The sequence below is a fragment of the Callithrix jacchus genome, chromosome 10 (genome assembly GCF_049354715.1).
Source record: "Callithrix jacchus isolate 240 chromosome 10, calJac240_pri, whole genome shotgun sequence".
Classification (NCBI taxonomy): Eukaryota; Metazoa; Chordata; class Mammalia; order Primates; family Cebidae; genus Callithrix; species Callithrix jacchus.
The window spans coordinates 75,081,117-75,103,045 of NC_133511.1; the positions used below are offsets into that span (position 1 = coordinate 75,081,117).

Below are 21,929 nucleotides of genomic sequence, written 5' to 3' on the forward strand. Positions count from 1 at the left end.
AAGAAAATAATCTTGGTAACACCATATGTGCTGGGTTCATCCCAAAGCCCTTCTCTCCCCTTCTCACTCACCCAGAGGTACCAATACTCAAGCTCTCACCTCTTGAGGCAGCTCCAGCTTTGACCGGTCATCCAGGCCATTGGAATGTAAGCCCATCAGGTATGGAACAGGAGCATCTAAGAAATGCAGGAGAGAAGCCGGGAGAATAGGGACATAGACATGTTGCCACTGGAAAGGAAACATGAGAGCTGTAATCGTCTCCGCCACAGTCATCAGTCTCTGGTAATCTGGGTCAAAAAAAAAAAAAGGCACACATACAAATCAGTCAAAAACAAGGCACTTCCTTCCCAAACAGTAAGTTAAAACCTTCAATACAATTTATTTAGAAAGGATTAGGATAAACTTTAGCAAGGGTATGTTCAATGTGATTCCCTTGAGGGTGTTAGGGAGACAACCAAGAGACCCCTGTGGACCACAAACTGAAATATACCTACACACACAGGTCCTTGCTCATAATAAAATCCAATATGGAAATACAACAAAAATTATTAATGGGATCTTGCTCCAAATACTACTCTAGAATGTGATAGTAGATCCTCTTAAGAAAGAAGGTAAGAGAACAGAACAAAATGAAAAAACAGTTGTTCTGGGACCCAGTTCAGCATGGAAGCAAAAAGGCTCATTTCTCACTAAGATACTTCTGCAGAACACCCTGTAAGGAGCTTATGTGAGCTTTGCCTGCAAAATCAAGCACAAAGAACTACGAAGCATGCAGAAGTTGATTTTTCCACATTAGCCAAGTCTACCCTATACCTGGCAACCTTTCCTGAATGAGAACAGCATAAAAATGTTATTTTAACATTTCAATAAAAAGCTTCCCTAGAGGCTGGACGCAGTGGCTCACGCCTGTAATCCCAGTATTTTGGACCACCTGAGGTCAAGAGTTTGAGACCAGACTGGCCAACTAGCTGTACTCCAGCCTAGGTGACAGAACTATACTTCTTCTCAAAAAAAAAAAAAAAGGAGCTTCCGTAGAACTTGAAAGACCCAGAGGATTGACTTTTGTGATTCAAAACTCTTGTTACAGGTCTGAGATCATAGCCTGAAGGGAAATCTTGTGATCAATATTTGGCTGCTCTTCAGAATGTAATTTCTAGGTCTTTAAAATTAAAAAAAAAAAGTAATATATTGGTAAACCCAAAAAAAGTGACTGGTTAAAGCTGAAATTTGACAAATTACTATTCACAAATATGATGGTTTCAGGCATTTAAGAACAAAGCAGAAACATACATTTTTTAATCATATAAGTAAAATTCTTCTGTAATGGGTGGTTTTAAATGAGCTGTCTTAGGAATTAAAATGATTTTACGTGCTAAAAATTCACCCTACCATTTAAATCACAGCTTGGTTCATAAAGTAGCTGTAAGTAACAAAAACTTTCTAGGAAATGAGACAGTCTCAGTAGAAAGGGAGTAGAAGCTGAAAAGCAGAACTTGAGCAAAACATCCTCCATTTGCTCACTAATAAAGCTTTGAAAGTTGCCTATCACCTTGCTCCTAGATAATCAAAGAGCATAATCTGTAAATAACTTTACTAATGTGATAAATATATATATTTGGTATCTTACCTGGTTCCTGAAACACACAGCTCCTAAAACCCTTGGAATCTACTGGGCATTAAGAACCTCTTTTAAGTGAGATTATCTCACTTAAATGCACTGGGTCCATTTTTATGACTTGTATGTGCAAATAGACCTCAGACTTGGGACCACTCTATAAATAAGTCCCCTCTAAACAAACTGCAGGCAGCTCCTACACATTTACAATTATAAACTGTCCTGGCAAGTTGCAAAACAATAATTAATTAGTATGCTCCCATTTGTGTTCTTTTAAAAAAGTATGTGCATAGTATGTACACGGCTGTATCTACAAGGAAACAGAAAACAGTGGCAACCTCCCTGAAGGAGAACAAGGGAGCAGAAATAGAAGTCGTACACTTCACTGTACACTCTTGCAATGCTGTACATCTCTACCCTTCATTTTACACTCTTGAAATGCTGTTTTGCAAGTTAGTTTACACTCTTGGAATGCCTTTTTTCAAATGAATGAGTGAGTGAGTGAGTGAGTTATTTGGAGACAGAATCCTGCTCTGTTGCCCAGGCTGGAGTGCAGTGGTGTGATCTCTGCTCACTGGAAGCTCCACCTCCTGGGTTCAAGAGATTCTTGTGCCTCAGCCTCTTGAGTAGCTGGGATTACAAGTGTGCACCATCATGCCCAGCTAATTTTTTGTATTTTTAGTAGACATGGGGTTTTACCATGTTGGCCACACTGGTCTTGAGCTTCTAATCTCAAGTGATCTGTCCCCCTTGGCCTCCCAAAATGCTGAGATTACAGGCATGAGCCACTGCACCCGGCCTCAACTTTTATTTTAATACACTATACAACTTTCATATTCTATTTGTATAAGTTAAAGAATATTTACATTAATACATGTGTATTCAACACCTAACATAAAAAATAGTACATTGGGCCAGGCGTGGTGGCTTATGCCTGTAATCCCAGCACTCTGGGAGGCTGAAGAGGGCAGACTGCTTGAGGTCAGGAGTTTAAGACCAGACTGGCCAACATAGCAAAACCTCATCTCTACTAAAAATACAAAAAGTAACTGGGTATGGTGGTATGTGCCTATAATCCCAGGTACTCAGGAGGCTGAGGCAGGAGAATCAATTTAACCTGGGAGGCAGAGGTTGTAGTGAGCCAAGATTGTGCCACTGTATGCCAACTAGGCAACAGAGTAAAACTCCATCTCAAATAACAAAAAAAAAGTACGTTTTTAAAGACACTGGAAAAGACAGCATTTTAAAAAATTAAGAGATTACTTCTCAGGTGTAGGATACTAGATCAAAGAAAAAGGGGCTGGGTGCAGTGGCTCACACCTGTAATCCCAGCACTTTGGGAGGCCAAGGCGGGCAGTTCACTTGAGGTCAGGAGTTTGAGACCAGCCTGGCCAACATGGCAAACCCCATCTCTACTAAAAATACAAAAATTAGATAGGTGTGGTGGCACATACCTGTAATCCCAGCTACTTGGGAGGCTGAGGCATGAGAGTTGCTTGAACTTGGGTGGTGGAGGCTGCAGGGGGCCAAGATCGCGCCACTGCACTCCAGCCTGGGTGACAGAGCGAGACCCTGTCTTTAAAAAAGGAGTGGGGGGTGACTTTCAACTTTCTCTGCATTATTTGTGCACATCGTATTTATATTTATTTGTTTTTAAGAACTATTATTTTCATTAAGGATACACAAAAAATTTGATATCCAGCTACCATATAGAGAGGTGAAAATATTTGATTCCCTGTGGAACTGTTTTGATTTTATGCCTTAAGCATTCATTATTTTTACAGTAAATGACTACTTTAGATAGTAAAATATCATTAGAGATTTTTCATCAACCTTTACTTAGCCAACTCATTTACTGATTGATATTCCCCACTCTGAGTAAAGCATACATTGCTCCCACTCATTTGTTCCCAAACCTGTGCTAGCTGAACTTACTATTGGATTATATAACATAACCAAATATAGTGTACATAAATGGCAAACTCTGAGAGCAAAAAGAACGAATGGCTATTTCTCTGAAAACAAAATTAAATGCTTTTAAAAGACTCAGTAATGCGAAGTCACTAAAAAAAAACACTGTATTGAATTAGATATATCATGAAGCAATTAATATGTATATATGCTCACTTCGACAGCATATATACTAAAATTGGAAAGATATAGAGGAGGTTAGCATGGCCCCTTCGCAAGGACGACACAAAAATTTGTGAAGTGTTCCATATTTAAAATTATTCTAAAAAAATAAATACTAGGGAACACTATAAAAATCTAGAGGTAGTCTCCACTCTTGTTCTTTGGCAAGGTTCTTTACATTATCACTCCACCTTAAAAAAAAAAAGTAATTAGGGCCGGACGCACGCCTAAAATCCTGGCACTTCAGGAGGCCTAGGCAAGTGGAGGTCAAGAAGTCGAGACCATTCTGGCCAACATGGTGAAACCCCGTGCCTACTAAAAATACAAAAATTAACTGGGCATAGTGGCATGCACCTGTAGTCCCAGCTACTCAGGAGGCTAAAGGAGGAGAATCGCTTAAACTTGGGAGGCAGAGGTTGCAGTGAGCCGAGATCACACCACTGCATTCCAGCCTGGCGACAGAGCAAGACTACCTCTCAAAACAACAACAACAACAACAAAAGTAACAAGAAAATCTAGTCAAGGCATTATGGGTGTGGTTTATGCAAGGAAAAACAATGCAGATATCTGATTTGTGATTTCATAATCATGGGAAATGGCTGGACCCTTTGCATCAAAAGTACTGACTATAGAGTTGTATGTTTTAAGTTAAATTACTTAGGCCAGGTGCGGTGGCTCACGCCTGTAATCCCAGCACTTTGGGAGGCCAAGGCCAGTGGATCACCTGAGATCAGGAGTTCGAGACCAGCCTGGCCAACATGGTGAAACCTCAGCTCTACTAAAAATACAAAAATTAGCCAGGCTTGGTGGCATGCACCTGTAGTCCCAGCTACTCGGGAGGCTAAGGCAGGAAAATCACTTGAACCCAGGAAGCGGAGGTTGCAATGAGCCGAGATCCTGCCATTGCACTCTAGCCTAGGCAACAAGAAGGAAACTCTGTCTCAAAAATAATTTTAAAATAAATAATTTAATTATAAAATTAATTGTATATATCATTTTCAGGATTCTGTGACCTAATTGACTGTTTTGATTTCCAATCAACTACTCCACTAGGCCACTTCATATAAAGAGCTTCTGTTCTGCACATAATTTTAAAATAAGGCCAAATGCAGTGGCTCATGCCTATAATCCCAGCGCTCTGGGAGGCCAAGAAAGGCAGATTGCTTGAGCCCAGGAGTTCAAGATCAGCCTGGGCAACATAGCAAAACCTTGCCTCTACAAAAAATACAAAAACTAGCCAGATGCAGCAGCACAGGCCTGTAGACCCAGCTATCTAAGAGGCTAAGGCAGGAGGATCATCAGAGTCTGGGGAAGTCCAGGCTGCAGTGAGTCACAACTGTGTCACTGCACTCCAGCGTAGTTGACAAAATGAGACCTTGTCTCAAAAAACAGTAATACTAATAATTTTTAAATAACCAATTAAAAATTGTGCTATTGAAAAAACACTATTTCTATATGAACTAAAGAATAAATAGTATCCAGAAGCAAATAAAATGACCTATACCAAAAAGAAAACACTGTTTAAAACTGCCAATTCAATGTTCCAAAAGGTTACACTTTCAGAATACTACAATTCAACCTGCATTCCTTTTCCCTCAGTAACACTCCTTTTCTATTCAGAAGGCAGGACATGCAGCAGCCAAAACCAACTGCTGTGGTGATCGCCTGTTTTTGGCCAGAGTGATTTTTATCCACACGAGGAAGATGCCTTTGAATCATTAATAAAAACTACTTCAAGAAAACCAATCTAAATTGTTTAAAGCACTCTATTAACAACAAAAAGCATTTCAATGAAAAGTAATCCACTCCACTTTGGCCTCAGCCAGGCTCAGTAATATCCAGGAAATTTCTGGAAGAAGCTTTCTCTTGTCCATGTTCAGCATGACTTTAGGTCCTAAGTTCAATTCAATTCTACATACTAACCATCTCAATTATATTAGAACCTCTTATAAAATTCTTATTATGGATACAAGAACCCATATTCTAGGAAATACAGAAGCAACTCACATGGAAGAATGTTATTTTTCCACTGTGTTCATCATATTTGTTTCAATCCTCCTTTCCTTGCCTCTAAACAACCCCCCGACACACACACTGCATTATAGGTACCTAAAATCCTACTGTATCTTCTAATACTCTATATAGTTTGCTTTCATCCTTTCTGTTCTGTTCTAAACCAGAGTTCTTCCATATTCAACTAAGTTTCATTTCAAATTATTTTTATGAAGCTCCAGCCAAGAAATAGCTAGGAAAGCAATATGATTTGTCCAAGTCTGTATTTCACCCAGAGACAGGAGGCTGTAAAGTGAAGCCTCAGGAACTACATTCAGCCAACAGATAATGTTTGGCCTGCAGTGTTTAAGAACAACATTGTTGACAATATTTAAAAATCAGAGATTTCATATAAAAAATCTGGGTCCTCATGAAATACTGGAATATTTAGTCACATCAGGCCAGTATACCCACAAGGAATTAACTAGAGCTAATTCACAGCTGTCCACTTTATATGAGGTATGTGCTCTTTCAATCCCAGAATTTCAGGAGGCCAAGGCGGGCGGATCACCTGAGGTCAGAAGTTTCAAGACCAGCCTGGCTGGTCAACATGTTGAAACCCTGTCTCTACTGAAAAAAAAAAAAAAAAAAAAAAAAAAATTAGCTGGGCATGGTGGTAGGTGCCTACAATCCCAGCTGCTAAGGAGGCTGAGGAAGGAGAACCGCTTGAACCCAGGAGATGGAGGTTGCAGTGAGCCAAGATTGTGGCATTGCACTCTAGCCTAGCTGACAAAGCAAGACTCCATCTCGGGGAAAAAAAAAAAAAAAAAAAAAAACCACCATTTTGCCAGCCTGGGCCATAAAGCCAAACCCTAGTTCTACTAAAACAAATTTTTTTTTTAATTAGCCAGGCATGGTGGTGGGCACCTGTAGTTCCAGCTTCTTGGGTGGCTATGACAGGAAGATCACTTGAGCCCAGGATATCAAGACTGCAGTGACCCATTATTGTGCCACTGCACTCTAGCCTGGGCGACACAGTAAGATCTTATTCCTTTAAATAAATAAATAATTTTTTTAAGGCTGGTCACAGTGGCACCTGGAATCCCAGCACTTTGGGAAGCCAAGGCAGGAGGTTGAACCCAGGAGTTTGAGATCAGCCCAGACAATATAGTGAGACCCCATCTTCACAAAAAATACAAAATTAGCCAGGCATCGTGGCACGTGCCTGTAGTCCCAGCTATTCAGGAAGCTGAGGAGGGAGGATCACTTGAGCACAGGAGGACGAGGCTGCAGTGAGCCATAATGGCACCACGGAACTCCAGCCCGGGCAACAGAGTGAGATCCTGCCTCAAAAGAAGAAAAAAGAAAAACAGAAAATCACCATTTTGCAACCATCCTAGAAATGACTAATTCAGAATATAATCATCAGTACATGCTAAACTATTAGGCATCTGTAAACTGTAAATATGATACAAAAAATAAAAACTTTTAAAAAAGATTAGGCAAAACTTTTAAAAAGAACCGAATAATTAGTTTCAAAGTATCTCCTCACAACTTACATGTTAATTACCAAGGGAAAAATTATAACTTTCCAGTTAAGAAACCACAGACACCATCTTAACCAAGTAAGCAGATCAATATCACCAAATATGGGACAAAATGACATCATATGCTTGCCTCCTATAACCATGAAAACTGACACTATGGGCCTCCTAATAGAGAGAATGACATCACTTCTATGGTATTTCAGGCAAAAATTTATAATCTGAATCTCATCATAAGAAAACATCAGACAAAACCAAATTAAGGGCCGGGCACGATGGCTCACACCTGTAATCCCAGCACTTTGGGAGGCCAAGGCAGGTGGATCACGAGGTCAAGAGATCGAGACCATCCTGGTCAACACGGTGAAACCCCATCTCTACTAAAAATACAAAAAATTAGCTGGGCATGGTGGCGCGTGCCTGTAATCCCAGCTACTCAGGAGGCTGAGGCAGGAGAAATGCCTGAACCCAGGAACCCAGGAGGTGGAGGTTGCAGTGAGCCGAGATCACGCCACTGCACTCCAGCCTGGGTAACAAAGCGAAACTCCGTCTCAAAAAAAAAGAAAGAAAAACCAAATTAAGGGACATTCTATAAAATAACTTGCTTGTACTCTTCAAAATGTCTATGTCATGAAAGACAATGGCTGAGAAACTTGCAACTAAAAGCAATGCATGATATTGCACTAGATCCTGAATAAGGTTTTTTGGTTTTTTTTTTTTGAGACGGTGTCTCGCTCTATCACCCAGGCTGGACTGCAGTGGCTCAATCTCAGCTCACTGCAACCTCTGCCTCCTGGGTTCAAGCGATTCTCCTGCCTCAGTCTCCCGAGTAGCTGGGATTACAGGCACATGCCACCTCACCCAGCAAATTTTTTGTATTTTTAGTAGACGGGGTTTCACCATGTTAGCCAGGATGGTCTCGAACTCCTGACCTTTTGATCCGACCACCTCGACGTCCCAAAGTGCTGGGATTACAGGCGTGAGCCACTGCGCCTGGCCAGAAACTTTTTAAAATCCTCATAACAGACATTACTGGGTACTAGAGAAACTTTAATATAGTATTATATCAATGCTAGATTTCCCAAATTTGATCAAAGACAGTTACTTAAGAGAATGTTTTTATTCTTAGGAAATAAACGTTTGAGAATTTAGGAATCTGCAATAACTCTCAATGGTTAATAACTCTCTATGTTCACACACAGAGAGAGATGGTAATAAAGGAAATTAGGCAAATGTTAACAACTGGCGAATTTGGGATGGGGTATACAAGAGTCCCTTGAATACTCCTTGCAACTCTTCCATAAGCTAGAAATTATTTTAAAATAAAAAAAAAATTAAAACCTCTGATGGCTATCAATCTAAGAGTAAAAGCCAAAGTCCTTACAATGGCCTACAAGATTCTATACAATCTGGCCTCCTGTTAAGTCTCTAACACCATCTCCTACTATACTCCTGCTCATTCACTCCATTCCATTCACCCAGCTTCCTTATTTTTGAAAACATGAAGCACATTCTTGTCTTAGACCATTTGTATTTCCTGTGCCTTTTGCCTGGAATACTTTTCCTACAGATATTAACAGGTCACTCAGAGATGCCTACCTAACCACCCTGTTAAAAACTGGAACTTCTCTTCCCCAAATACTATACCTTTCTCTGTTTTATTTTTCTTTATGACCCTTAAGTATCTTACAAACAACATATTTTATGTATTTATTTAATCACCTCTCTTCCCCACTAAAATTTAAGTTCCACTATAGCAACAATTTTTCTGTCTTGTCCACCACTACCCTTGAAACAATGTCTAGCACATAGGCACTCTCAGTAAATGTGTACTGGATGAATGAATTTCATGTTACTAGCCTGGCTTATTAAGTAAGCATATGTTTCTTTCTGATCTACTTTACTATTTTGTCCAAATATGCTCCTCACACTCAACCTCTCATTTATAAAAACAATTCAGTTAAGCAAACAACAAAAAGAAGCAACACATCCAGATTTTCTCAAAATATATTTTCTCAATCTATAAAGGATTATCCTTTGTGAAAAGGCAGAAATAGCTCCGCAGAATGACAGAACATAATTGATGGAATGTTGACTTCCTGTGACCATCACCTCCTACTCATCCCTCTTTTCAGCTTAAATCAGAAGGGATATCAGGAAGCATGTGTTCCCCTCCAAGAGTGAATGCCCAGCAAAAGGCCATGAAGACAGATAATCAGAAATACTGGTCCTCTCATGTTCATCAATCTGCCATCCACCACCTACCTGCAAAAGATCTGGGTTTTGTTCAAACTGTAATAGTTCTTAACCTTTACAGTTGGCACCACTGTATCTGAACATGAAAAGAAAGGAAGCCTCAGGCAGGCACAAAGCTCTAGTAAGCATTGACTTACGCTGTGAGTAGAGCAGGATTTGAAACTCCAAAAGGGCACAAGTAAAAAGCTGAAACACATTCTCCACCCCGAGCAGTTCAAAAACCTCTTTGACAGGAAAGTCAAATAGGGGAAGCTCATTGGTACTTGGTCTCTGGCAGATTATTGGCCCATAGACCCCAGAAAACTTCAAGGACCGGCCAGGAGGTGGGAGTGGCACCTCGTAGAGTACGTTGTATATGTAGCTCTCAAGGGGCAGTGGAGGGGGCTGAGGTGAAGTGACTGCCTGGTGGAGTTGCTCCAGCACACTCCGACATGCCTTCATAAAAGACATGGGCGTGATGAGGCAGACACATTTAGAGACATAGAGTGTGTCCCGGCTAATGTCATAGGAGTTGAAGCGCTGCAGTTTGGTCACAGGAGTGTCTTCACCATCCTCCATGCTGCTCTGGTCTCTGCCATCAGCTGGGGGAGCATGTAGGACATCATACTCAGCATTGTGCATGTGGTAGAGGGTCTGCATTGCACTGCAGATCTGCTTGCTAGTCACCTCTTCATAAAATGTGAGGGCAAACCCAAATGTCCGAGAGCCATCCTCCCTTGTGATAATAAAGGCATGGAACTGGGGCTCCCTGGGATCAGCCTGGGTCTTGAATGCCAGCCCTTTGGGCATACATAGCTGCAAAAGACAACAAAGCAACAAGCAGTGAGAACACTGACTGGCGATTCTCTTTTCAGAACACCATCACAATTTATTTATTTACAGAGCACCTACTAAGCTGAGTATTTATCTGGCTTAAAGCTCTCTCTTTCTAATGCAAGACACGCAAGTAAATAAAATCATAATGCAGTCAACAAGGATACACGGAAGTATATACAAAGTACCATGGGAACACAGAACAGACAACTCGGCCTGGGAATATCAGAAAAAGCTTCAAAAATGGGCCAGGCACAGTAGCTCACGCCTGTAACCCAGCACTTTGGGAAGCCAAGGCAGGTGGATTGTTCAAGACCAGCCTGGGCAACATAGCAAAACCCTGTCTCTACTAAAAATACAAAAATTAGGCTGGTATGCTGGTGCATACACAGGAGGCTAACGCATGAAAAAATCACTTGACCCAGGAGGCAGAGGTTGCAGGGAGCCAAGATCATGCCCTGCACTCCAGCCTGAGCGACAGAGCAAGACTCTGTCACCAAAAAAAGGTAACATTAGAGTTCAACAGGTACACAAGGGATAGAAGGGTATTTCAGGGACAAGAAGAAAATGCACAAAGACATGGACATAAAAGAAAACTTGGAGAATTTAGGAAATGGTAGGTGGTTAAGTATGACAGCATGACAGAGAGCAAGATATGTAACTTAGGAGATGATGCTAGAAATAAATTTAAAAAACAGATAGATGCAACTTGATACCTAAAAATTAAACAAACTTGTAAACAGTTTTGGACTATCACCTCACAAAATTTTGTCATTAGTAAAACTTCTTTTCACATCAAAAAGTATGTTCATCTCATATAAACCAAGGAGATAACATAATCAGGATAAAGATGTACTGTTTTCACTCAAATTCAGATAGGTTATATAAAGAAACTTGGAAGTTAATCAAACTGACCTGAATCAGTTCCCATTTTCCAGTTTTACATGAACCTGGCTATACAAATGCCTAGGTTAACAAATACAAGGACCTATATTATATTATATCCATTAGCCTTAAAATGGAATTCCCAAAGAATATGTATTTCTGTTAAAATTAAATAAACACAGGACTAGGAGTCAAAAAACTTAAGGCTCTCTAAGACAGTTTCTTCATCTGTGAAATAATAATACAGTTTCCTCTGCCAACTTCTCAGGGTTTTTTGTGAACATCAAACAAGACCATCCTGTTAAAACTACAGAATGCTATTTAAGATCTAATAGAATTCACTTTGGGAGGCCAAGGTGGATGGATCACGAGGTCAAGAGATCAAGACCATCCTGGTCAACACGGTGAAACCCCGTCTCTACTAAAAATACAAAAAATTAGCTGGGCACGCTAGCGTGTGCCTGTAATCCCAGCTACTCAGGAGGCTGAGGCAGGAGAATTGCCTGAATCCAGGAGGCAGAGGTTACAGTGAGCCGAGATCGCACCATTGCACTCCAGCCTGGGTAACAAAGAGCGAAACTCCGTCTGAAAAATAAAAAAAAAAAATCTAATAGAATTAGCCAGGCGTGGTAGTGCATACCTATAATCTCAGCTACTTGGGAGACTGAGGCCGGAGAATCACTTGAACACAGGAGGCGGAGGCTGCGGTGACCCAAGTTAGCACCATTGCACACCAGCCTGGGTAACAAGAGTGAAACTCTGTCTCAAAAAAAAAAAAAAAAAATTGAGTCAGTAGAAAATCTAATAGAAAGGCCAGTGTAATGGCTCACACCTATAGTAGCAACACTTCGGAAGGTCAAGGTGGGCAGAATGCTTGAGCCCAGGAATTTGAGAACAGCCTGGACAATATGGCAAAACCCTTTTTCTATAAAAAATATTCAAAAATTAGCTGGGTATAGTGTCATGCACCAGTAGTCTCAGCTACTTGGATGACTGAGGTGGAAGGATCACTTGCGCTAAAAAAGATGAGACTGCAGTGAATCGAGATCACACCACTGCTCTCCAGCAGCCTGGGCAACAGAGTGAGACCCTGTCTCAAAAACAAATGTAATAAAGGCAGTACAAAGATAAGGTTAAGAGCAGAGGTCTGGAATCAGACTAGAGCGTTCAAACTCCAACTCAACTACTTATTAGCCATGTGAGCTTGAATACATTACCTAACCTCTTTGGATCTTAATTTCCTCATCTGTAAAATATGTATGTGTGTATGTGTTTATTTAATACTACCTATGTAAGAAGTATTGTGAAGATTAAATAAGTTAATTTATGTAAAATGCTTACTAGAGTGTCTAGCACAAGGTGAATATTCAATAAAGGTTAGTTTACTCTATATAGCGGTATATTCTTCCATGAGATTTTAAATGCTGTCCTATCTAAAATTATGACAAAACAAAAAAATGAAAATAAAATTATGATGAAACAAAAATACCCACTTCTGTCATATTACTCAGATATATACAGTGCAGAACAAGAGAAAACAATTTTCAACTAATGAAGTTTAAAATTCACTCATCACATAATCTCAATGCAATGATCAATAGCTCAGGGCCACAAAATAAGTTCACTGACACAATACTATGTATTTCTCTGACACAATAGAAATATATTATAACTTTTATTGTATTTAATATATTCTGAATATTTGATATATTGACCAAAATGCAGAATAATAAACAATATGCATTATAATCCTTTCTTCAAAAGTTATTGGTATTTGGTGAGATCACTGCTACCACAGCCTGAACTCACAATCCTATTATAAATTACTCTGTAAATTATCAAATACTATGGCTAACAAATACTAACCATTCCTACCGCATCTTGGTCAAAGGGATTCCATTCTACGTTCTCAGGATATCGTGCAAGAACCTTAGATTTGAATGTTCGTCTCAATGGTGTCTGCTCAAAATTTTCCCCTGTAAGAAAAAGAATGAAGCAAATCACCTCTACAAAGTCCCTTTAAGTCACAAGGTTATTAATGTCTGAGCTTGGTAGTCCAGCAAGGTACAGAAATGAAGGCAAGGGGGTTAGTATGCCAACCATCTAAGAATAGGAAAGGCATTAAAGTTATTAGGTCAGTAAAAAAGCTGAAAAAGTATAGCATGTTTAATGTTAGACATCACTAGCTATCAGTTCTTCTTCAAAATGAAATTATTACTACAAACCCAATGGTTAATTTTCTTGGGAGAGAGTGAGAAAGCACAAGGAATGCCAAGGATCGTATCCATCTTTTTTTTTCCCCCCTAAAAGCCACATTTAATTTGCTTAAAGTCAACCAAAACATCATAGAAGTATATTTTACTTAAAATTCAGAATAAACTACACGTTTCAATGATCTCTGAAAAAAATACAAAGAAACTAAAAGACATAAGAACAATAACAAAGCAGATTTCAGGGTAAATCTAATGAGATATTCTGTCAATTCAGAATTGCTTGAAATTTCAGGAATTCTCCTCTGTTTTCCCATTCCTCCTCCTAAAAACACTAGAGTATACTGAAATAAGAACATTAAAATGAAGAGAGAAAGAACCAAAGAACCCACCACCTAGAGGGATATAAATCTGAAAAATCTAGTGGCCAAAAAAAAACACAAGAAAGTTAGAAAGTCAAAGGTTACAAAATGTCACTGGAGAGACATATGTAAGAACCATTAGAAAGCTTTGGGTGTTCTCAATTTTGTTTTGTTTTTACCTTCAGTCGTACTTGAAATGAAAGGGCTGGCACCATCCCTGGCTTTAGAAGCCTGTATATACTGGCATAATGCTATATGATAAACGAAATAACAGAGTATTACAATAAAGCAGTGTTATTCAAACTTTTTTGACCATTATTCCAGTACAAATTACATTTTACATTATGAAGCAATAAACACATACATGTGTGTGTATACACAAATTTAACTAAAACAAAAATTTCACAAAACTATACTTACCTTTATATAATGTCCTTTCCTATTTCCTACTCTATATCATTAAAACAAAAAATGCTGACTGCAGGCCTACTAATGATCACAATTCAGTTTGAAAAACATTATAATATGGTATAGTAGAATGAGGAGCCCAACTGATACCAAATTACTGTAAAGTCACTAGTGCTTTACCTGAAAGTATACTGCCCAAATATTGCTTTACCTAAGGAAATAGGGAGTGCAGGACAAATTAAATGCATATAAACAGTTCAAACAAATAAATTTTAGGTGTCTTGGAATATATGGGAAACATAATCAAGGACAATTCAATTGAATTCGATACCTGTTTACTGAGTAATCAAGGGACTTAGATACTGCAGGGACTAGAGATGAACCAGACAAAATATGTACCCTCAGTGATCTCAATATATGTGCCCTCAATGATCACAGGATGAGATGTACCTGAAGTCAGAAAGTCCCTTACCCTAAATCTATCCCAGAGGCACCTCAAAAGTTTCTAAAAGAAAAAAGTTTATAATAATTCTAAGGTACCTGGACCAGAAACTAATAATAACTCCAGTCAGAAAATTATTGCTTTTATAACTACAATCTCTCCTCTATTTTCTCTGAGATTTTGTCCATCATCAGAAGCAGCAGCTCGCTTACTCACAATTTGCAAATTCTGATAGGACCAAACCTTCTTTCTGTTATTAAAAGCAAGTGCCACAATTTCATTCCTTTTATTTCCTGATCCCTTCTTCCAAACAAATTCTTCTAAAACTTCCTTTTTGAGCAAATTTCATTCCTCAAAATACATTTGGTAATCTTCACTACAGAAGATTGGCAAAAATCATCAGGCAGCTGGTAATAGCTGCAGCTACAAAGGCCTACAGCTTATGTAGAGCTAGGCTCAGAGCTTTCAGCAACACCTGCAAAGAGCCCACCCATGGTAAGCCTGCACTTACTGTACAAAGTAATTAAGCAGCAAGCAGCTAACATAATGATCTTGTCTACAGTCTGAAATTCTTGGCATGCATTTTTAAACTGCATTCATGTCTGAAAGAAGAGAACTATTTCTTCCTCCTAAGCTTCTTCACTTTCAGTTATCAGTTTGCTCATTTCTTCCTTACTAGCTAGAAAATCCTCTCAGTAAAAACCAAGAAATATCACAATATAGAAAGGAATCAGGAGAGCTATTACTGTCCACTGTGAAGGAAAGATGGTTTCCTAAAATGGCTCTAGGTGTCTGGCCATAACCACCCTAAAGGCACCTGATGTCATCTAAAATGGCTGTAAGGTGTTCACTTACAGCATGACATGCATGTGTGAGAAGACAGGACAGGTGAGTGATTAAGGGGAGAACTTTTAAAAAATTAGATGAAGAATGGAGCCAAAGGTGAACATGACCAGCTGATCTGAAGTGTGGTCAAAAGAGAGAGAAAGGCTATGAATCACGGGAGAAGTGACTGTTGGAGCCTCTGTCTCCACCACCTCCTCTCCACATGTGCCCCTTCTTTAAGTTAGCTAAGGGAAGAAGTCTTGTTAAAAAGTTGCGTTCTGAATAAAGGACTATACGGGGTGCCAAAGTTAGACAAAAGGACTTCTGTGAATTAGATTGGGCCAGTAGCAAGAGCAAAGTATTTTCGCCACAAGGGGAAAGGAGATGTATAAAGAAGTTTCTAAGAGCCCTGAAAACAAATCATATTCATTTCAGCCACTCTTCAAAGAGTGCCAGAAAAGGTAAGAGAAGAGGATTCACAAACCTAAAATTTTTTTTATTGAAATGATGCATTCATCATTTACTGAGGGTTGAGTTTTAAATAAACAGTAAGAGGCTGTGGCTCATGCCTGTAATTCCAGCATTTTGGGAAGCTAAGGTACGTGGATCACTTGAGGTCAAGAGTTAGAAACCAGCCTGGCCAACATGGCAAAACCCTGTCTCTACTAAAAAATACAAAAATTAGCCAGGTGTGGAGGCAGATGCCTATAATCCCAGCTACCCAGGAGGCTGAGGCAGGAGAATCAGTTGAACCCAGTGGGGGCAGGGGGGAGAGGGAAGGGTGTGGAGGTTGCAGTGAGCTGAGATCATGCCACTGCACTCCAGATTGAATGACATAGCGAGACTCCATCACAAAAAAAAAAAAGAAGAAGAAGAAAGAGTAGGAAAACTTAATCCTCAGAAACACCTACATAGGCCCAGCTCCTGAAACCTTTGTATCACAGGTACCTTAAATTCTCAATTATTCAGACCCTTGGAAATTCAAACAATATTAGGGATATGACATCACCATCACAGCTGTCCTACTGTCCTAGAAACAACAACTCATTATTTGTCCAACACATATCGATTATACAAACATCAACAGATCTGGATATAAGAACTAAAGCCCATCTCTAAGAACAATTTCAAAATTAGTCAACTACGTGTCAGTCTATCTTTGTGAATCTGCTTTCAAGGAAGTACAATTCAAACTGATCATAACAGATTTTTCTTTAAAGCATACATGCCTTACAAGAACTTCTCATAGGTTTTTTTTTATCTGTTCTGCTTTAACCAAGCCAGAAACAAACTGACATTTGTTGTTGTTTTGAGATAGGGTCTCACTCTCTTGCCCACGCTGGGGTGAGCTCACTACAGCCTCAACTTCCTGAGCTCAGGCTATCCTCCCACCTTAGCCTCTAGAGTAGCTGGGACCACCACATCCAGCTAATTTTTAAAATTTTTTTTGTAGAGTCAAGGAATAGCTAGGTTGCCCAGGCTGGTTTCAAAATCCTGGGTTCACAAAAGCCTCCGGCTTCAGCCCCCCTTACAGGCATGCTCCACCACACCCAGCTTAAAGACATTTTTATATCTGGCTTCTTGAAGGTGATAGGGAGGATAATATAAATATTTGTGAAACTGCAATGGAAAAAAATTGATTTTGTCAACCAAATACTTTATATCTAGTTCATAGAGGTTCTGCTTCCAGAGGCAGAGTAGTTCCCATCAGACCAACTTTCCTGCAGACAGTTATAAAGTTGTCTAGAGAATTAAAAAGCAGGAAGATTCTGAAGTAGGGGAAAAGGTCAGCACTTCAAAAAAGGTAATGATACTGGGTGAGTTTCCCTTTTTTATGGTTTCCAGTTAGGCAAGTACCTGTCTGTCAGAAGAAGTGGATAAAACTCAAAAACTCATAATCCTACTAGCTTAAGAAACCAGGGCGCAAATTTTAAGGCAACCACAGCAGCTGGGCAGTTAAAGATGGAAATTCCAGAGAGAACCAGAGAAGGGAAGACCCAAATAGCTTTGTGCCAACTCTTCCTACAAACCTGGCTGATCCCTGAACCACACATGCATGGAGCAGACCCCAAGCAGCCACGTTAAGGGTAAAAGAACTGAACTGAGATTTAAGTTGCCACTTACTACAGGGAAAACATTAAAAAAAAAAAAAAAGAATGCTCTCTGGAGGGAGGTAACAGAATCTAGTCTCTACGATCCAGAGTTGCTCAGCACATAAAGAAACAGGAAAATATGACCCATTCTCAAGAGAAGCGTCAATCAACAGAAACCAACCCTGAGTTTACTCAAATATTGGAGTTAGCAAACAGGGATTTTAAAGCAGCTATAATCATAATAAATGAAAAAATAGATCTCAGGCCTGGCAAGATGGCTCACGCCTATAATCCCAGCACTTTGAGGCGGGCAGATCATGAGGTCAGGAGTTTGAGACCAGCCTGGCCAATACGGTGAAACCCTGTCTCTATTAAAAATACAAAAATTAGCCAGGCATGGTGGCACACACCTGTAGTCCCAGCTACTCAGGAGGCTGAGGCAGAAGAATTGCTTGAACCTGGGAGGCAGTGATTTCAGTAAGCCAAGATTGTGCCACTGCACTCCAGCCTGGATGACACACTCTGCCTCAAAAACAAAACAAACAAACAAACAAACAAAAAAAAACAGATCTCAACAGAGAAATAGACATTACAATGCAGAGGGCTGACTTAAAAGCAGATTGGAATTAACGAGAAGTTACTGACCTTGAAAAAAGAACAACAAAAATTATCCAATCAGAAACGGAAAAAAAGATTAGAGAAAGAAAGAGGCTAGGCATGGTAGCTCATACTCGTAATCCTCAGTATTTTGGGAGGCCTGCTTGAGGCCAGGAATTCAAGACCAGCCTGGTTAACACAACAAGCCCCCATCTCTACAAAATAAAATGTATAAACTAAAAAAGAAAGAAAGGGGTTGGTGTGTGTGTGTGTGTGTGTAAGGAAAGAAAAAAAAGGGCAGCAGGGAAGATGATCTCAGAGATGTGTGGGGCAACAAGTCGAACATACATATAATTGGAGTTCTACAAGGAAAATAAAAGAACGAGGGAGAAAACAACATTTGAAGAAGTAATAATCAAAATTTTCCCAAATGTGGTAAAAGACAAAAATTTACAGACTCAAAAAGCTCAACAGACTCCAAGCAGTATAAACGCCAATAAAATAACACACAAGTACATTGCAGACAAACTTCTGGAAACCAGTGATGAGAGAAAACCATCAAAAGAGCTAGAAAGAAAGAACACACATTATATTCAAGGGGAAGAAATGGAAATTAACACTGCCTTCCCATCAGAAACAATGAAGGCTAGAAAACATGGAACAATACCTTATAAGGACTGAAAATAAATAAATAATCTATCAAACCCAGAATTTTATGAACAGAAAAAATATCCTTCAAAAATGAAGGCAAACTAAAAACATTTTCAGGCAAAACAGAGAATTCATCACCAGTAGACCTGTACAAGAATAAGACAATCACAACAGGTTACATATTGTATAATTCCATTTATATAATATTCTGAAATTACAAAATTGGAGAAATGAAGGATGGTGGGGAAGGATGAGAGTTAGTGATTGTGGGTAAAGGAAAGTAGGTGGGTATGGCTATAAAAGGACAACCCCAAGAATTCTTATGGTGATGGAACTCTTTGGTTTCTGGTTCTCATAATATCTATTTTTTTCTTCTTCTTAGACAGAGTTTCACTCTTGTTGCCCAGGCTGGAGTGCAATAGCATGATCCCGGCTCACTGCAACCTCTACCTCCTGAGTTCAAGCCATTCTCCTTCCTCAGCCTCCTGAGTAGCTGGAATTACAGGTGCTTGCCACCACATCCAGCTAATTTTTTTGTATTTTTAGTAGAGACAGGGTTTCACCATGTTGGCCAGGCTGATCTCGAACTCCTGACATCAGGTGATCCACCCACCTCAGCCTCCCAAAGTTCTGGGATTACAGGCGTGAATTTCTGATAATATCTATATAGTTTTGCAAGACAACACCAATAAGAGAAGCTAGGAAGGGTGAACAGGGGATCTCTGTCTTATTTCTTACAATTGCAAATAAATCTATAATTACCTCAAATTTAAAGTTTATTTTAAAAAAAACTTTTTTTAATGGTTCTAACAACCTCTTAGAGTTTTAAAAGAGAGGTTGCAGGCAATACATTTCAAGTATTCAAAACTATTCTGTGGGCCTGGTGTGGTGGCTCACACCTGTAATCCCAGCACTTTGAGAGGCCAAAGCAGGCAGATCCTGAGGTCAGGAGTTTGAGACCAGCCTGGCCAACATGGCAAAACCCCGTCTCTACTAAAAAAAAAACGTACAAAAATTAGCCAGGCATAATGGCAGGTGCCTGTAATCCCAGCTACTCAGGAGGCTGAGGCTGGAGAATTGCTTAAACCTGGGAGACGGTGGTTGCAGTGAGCTGACATTGTGCCACTGCACTCCAGCCTGGGCAGCTAAGGGAGTACTCTACCTCAGGAAAAAAAAAAAAAAAAAAAAAATAGAGCTACACCCCATCGCATGTCCTTCGAGAGAGGAGACAAGGGAACCTATCCTGTTTCAGCATCACATGGACTGCCTTAACTTACCATATCAAAAGCAATCCTGTTAGGTCTATTTCACATTATCCGCAAATTATCTGCAGCAAAAAATGATGAAGTTTTTTCCTCTGCAAATGCATACTTCTAGGTTAGCTATCCTTTGCATATTGGCATTCTGGGATATCCTAAAATTGATACTATTGGATTGATACTAACTATTTAGGATACTATCCTAAAATTGATACAATTTTTTTTTCCGAGGTAGAGTCTCCATCAACTGAGTGTCATCCACACTATAATCAGTTTATTTCCCACACTACAAGATGTCACTGTATCTTTCCTGTTATAAACACTCATGAAATAGACTGCCCAACAGCATAGTATTGCTACCAACTCACATTTTCATTTTTTGTTCATATTGAGAGCCAGCTTGTTTTGTCTTCAACTCTCTGGCTGCTCCAGCATTTCAATTATCCCTATCTTCCACATAATTTCTGAAGCCCTATACAAATGAGAGGGCATCACCTATCTGACAGTAGGACACAATGTAGAAAGGGAAGAGATTATACATTTCTAATTAAATGAGAATTAACCTTATAATTACGTTTATTAATAGATTACTGTTTCATTATTATCAGCACTTTTCAAATAGAGACGCCTTAAATACACACACACACATACACACACACACACAGCAAGGACTACAAAGTAGACTTCAAGTGATCCACCCACTTCAGCCTCCCAAAGTGCTGACATTACAGGCATGAGCCGGCCCAGACAACCTCTAAGTCCTCTTCCAAGGCACTAACCCAGGAAAGCTGCTTACCAGGTCTTTCAATGTAAATTCAAGAGATCTGTTCCCTCTTTCTCAACACACTCGTCAGATAGTTGTAGGTTTATATACACAGCCTCTTTTTTTTTTTTTTTGAGACAGATTTTTTTTTTTTTTTTGAGACAGAGTCTTGCTGTGTTGCCAGGCTGGAGTGCAGTGGCGAGATCTCCACAGCCATTTTTTTAATTAATGTTCTGCATCCTGCTTAACATCTTCCAGGCATCACACATGCTCTAACTCATGTACCTAGTATTTCTAAAATGGCCAAACTTCTAATGTGACCAGTTTTAGTCAAGAGACTAAGGTTTGAAAGCCTATCCAGACAGTACTGTTCCAAACTACATCTAGGACAAACTGAAAGCACTTTTGTTCACATTGTCTTCCTTTTAGCCCAGCCAAACGCCCTGCAGAGCACACATCTGTCAGTTAACATCTGGAGCTCATATAATTTCCTGTTTAGCAGGTGATGCAACAAGCTGCTCAATTCATGGTCTTTTAGACCAGTCTGAGAATCCCAATCCCGTGTTCTTTTTTTTTCTGGAGATGAAGTTTCACTCCATCGCCTAGGCTGGAGGGCAGTGGCACAATCTCAGCTCACCGCAACCTCTTCCTCCCGAGTTCAAGCAATTCTCCTGCCTCAGCCTCCCAAGTAACTGGGATTAGAGGCGTACACAATCACACTCAATTAATTTCTGTATTTTTAGTAGAAACAGGGTTTTGCATGTTGGCCAGACTGGTCTTGAACTCCTGACCTCAGATGATCCATCTGCCTCAGCCTCCCAAAGTGCTGGGATTATAAATATGAGCCACCGCGCCAGCTGTTCTTTTCTAATTAATAAATTAGTTAGATATACACGCCACTCTTCTGAATACAGTGATCTCCCAGCGGCCACAAGGGTAGGTACACAAGCACCTTTCTCTAAAAGCTAGCCCCTCCAGAAAACTGGGCTTAAGCAAATCCATTTCTGTAACTAAAAAATGGCAGAGGCCAAATCTGAGCAAAGGCCCCCATGCTGTCCTCAATATCAAATTTTAAAGTAAT

General features: G+C 39.7%; 1 protein-coding gene and 1 non-coding gene across 4 annotated transcripts in view; one reads left to right on the forward strand and one right to left on the reverse strand.

Moving 5' to 3' along the window:
* Positions 1–21,929, reverse strand: part of DENND5A (DENN domain containing 5A) — a 123,655-nt gene that overhangs the window by 62,067 nt on the left and 39,659 nt on the right. For 2 of the 3 annotated variants that reach the window (XM_017977897.4, XM_002755025.6), the window contains exons 2-5: positions 13,990–14,061; positions 13,105–13,214; positions 9,678–10,335; positions 100–287 (exon numbers count right to left, since the gene is read on the reverse strand). In XM_017977897.4, the coding sequence (XP_017833386.3) occupies positions 100–287; positions 9,678–10,335; positions 13,105–13,214; positions 13,990–14,061 (1,028 nt within the window). The remainder of the gene's footprint in view (positions 1–99; positions 288–9,677; positions 10,336–13,104; positions 13,215–13,989; positions 14,062–21,929) is intronic. The other variant, XM_017977895.4, reaches the window with a different exon arrangement.
* On the forward strand, positions 3,735–3,841 carry LOC118145907 (U6 spliceosomal RNA). The gene has a single exon (XR_004731392.1). It is a non-coding gene; the product is annotated as a U6 spliceosomal RNA (small nuclear RNA).